The 867-nt window shown below is 47.6% G+C and overlaps 1 protein-coding gene across 1 annotated transcript; it reads right to left on the bottom strand.

Annotated features, from left to right (window-relative positions):
- Positions 1-19: 19 nt before the first annotated feature.
- On the bottom strand, positions 20-641 carry EMH_0093070 (uncharacterized protein; the record flags this gene model as incomplete). The annotated part of the gene is made up of 2 exons (XM_013501946.1): positions 20-301; positions 621-641. 2 exons carry the CDS (start codon positions 639-641, stop codon positions 20-22), a joined length of 303 nt encoding a protein of 100 aa, XP_013357400.1.
- Between the last annotated feature and the right edge of the window lie 226 nt (positions 642-867).

Genomic DNA, 867 nt, shown 5'->3' with positions numbered 1-867 from the left:
TGACCTCTCCTTACCCCCCTCAAAGGATCCCCTCTACCTCAAGGTGCTCTTGCTGCTGCTGCTGCTGCTGCTGTTGCTGCTGCTGCTGCTGCTGCTGCTGCTGCTCATGCTGCAGTAGCTGCTCTTCCAGTAGCTGCTTTTGCTGCTGTCGCTGCTCTTGCTGCAGTTGCTGCTGCTGCTGCTGTTGTTGTTGCTGCTGCTCATGCTGCAGTAGCTGCTCTTCCGGTAGCTGCTCTTGCTGCAGTTGGTGCTGCTGCTGTTGTTGGTGCTGCTGCTGTAGTATCTGCTCTTGCTGCAGTATCTGTTGCTGCTGCAGCAGTATCTGTTGTATATTCTTCTGTATTTTGTGTGTATAGTGTTACGGTGTCTCCTCAGGTTTCCTGCATCACATGCAAGGAGACAGTATGGGGCCGTTCTCTTGCTTTCTTTGTTCGTCCCTCTTCTTTTGTAGCTGTTGGTGCATGCAGCTTGCTGCTGGAGGGCAGCAGCAGCAACGGCGGAGACACCTGCGATGTCTCCTTAGCGCTGCAGAGTCTCCTGGGTGGGGGCCCCGGGGCCCCTGTCTCCATTCATATCACCCAAATAGAACCAATTGATCTATGGGGCCCCCCTGCCCTCACAGTAGAACCCTCTACCCTCATCTTTAACAAAGATGAACTCGGGGTCTCCCGCTCGCTGCGTATAAAAGTAAGATAAATAAAAAGAAAAAAAAAGAAAAAAAAAGAGAGATATATATGCATGCATACATGCATGCATGCATGTTTGTTTGTCTCTTTTTTTATTTGTTTGTTCATTTAGTTTTGTTTTTTTTTCTTTCTTTGTTTGCTTTCTTGCTTAGTTTTCTATGTTTTTTTTATTATTTGTTTA

Source organism: Eimeria mitis, genomic scaffold (genome assembly GCF_000499745.2).
Source record: "Eimeria mitis Houghton genomic scaffold, Emh_scaff7902, whole genome shotgun sequence".
Classification (NCBI taxonomy): Eukaryota; Apicomplexa; class Conoidasida; order Eucoccidiorida; family Eimeriidae; genus Eimeria; species Eimeria mitis.
The sequence above is the reverse complement of the archived record's forward strand: the minus strand, read 5'-3'. Positions and strand labels throughout refer to the sequence as shown.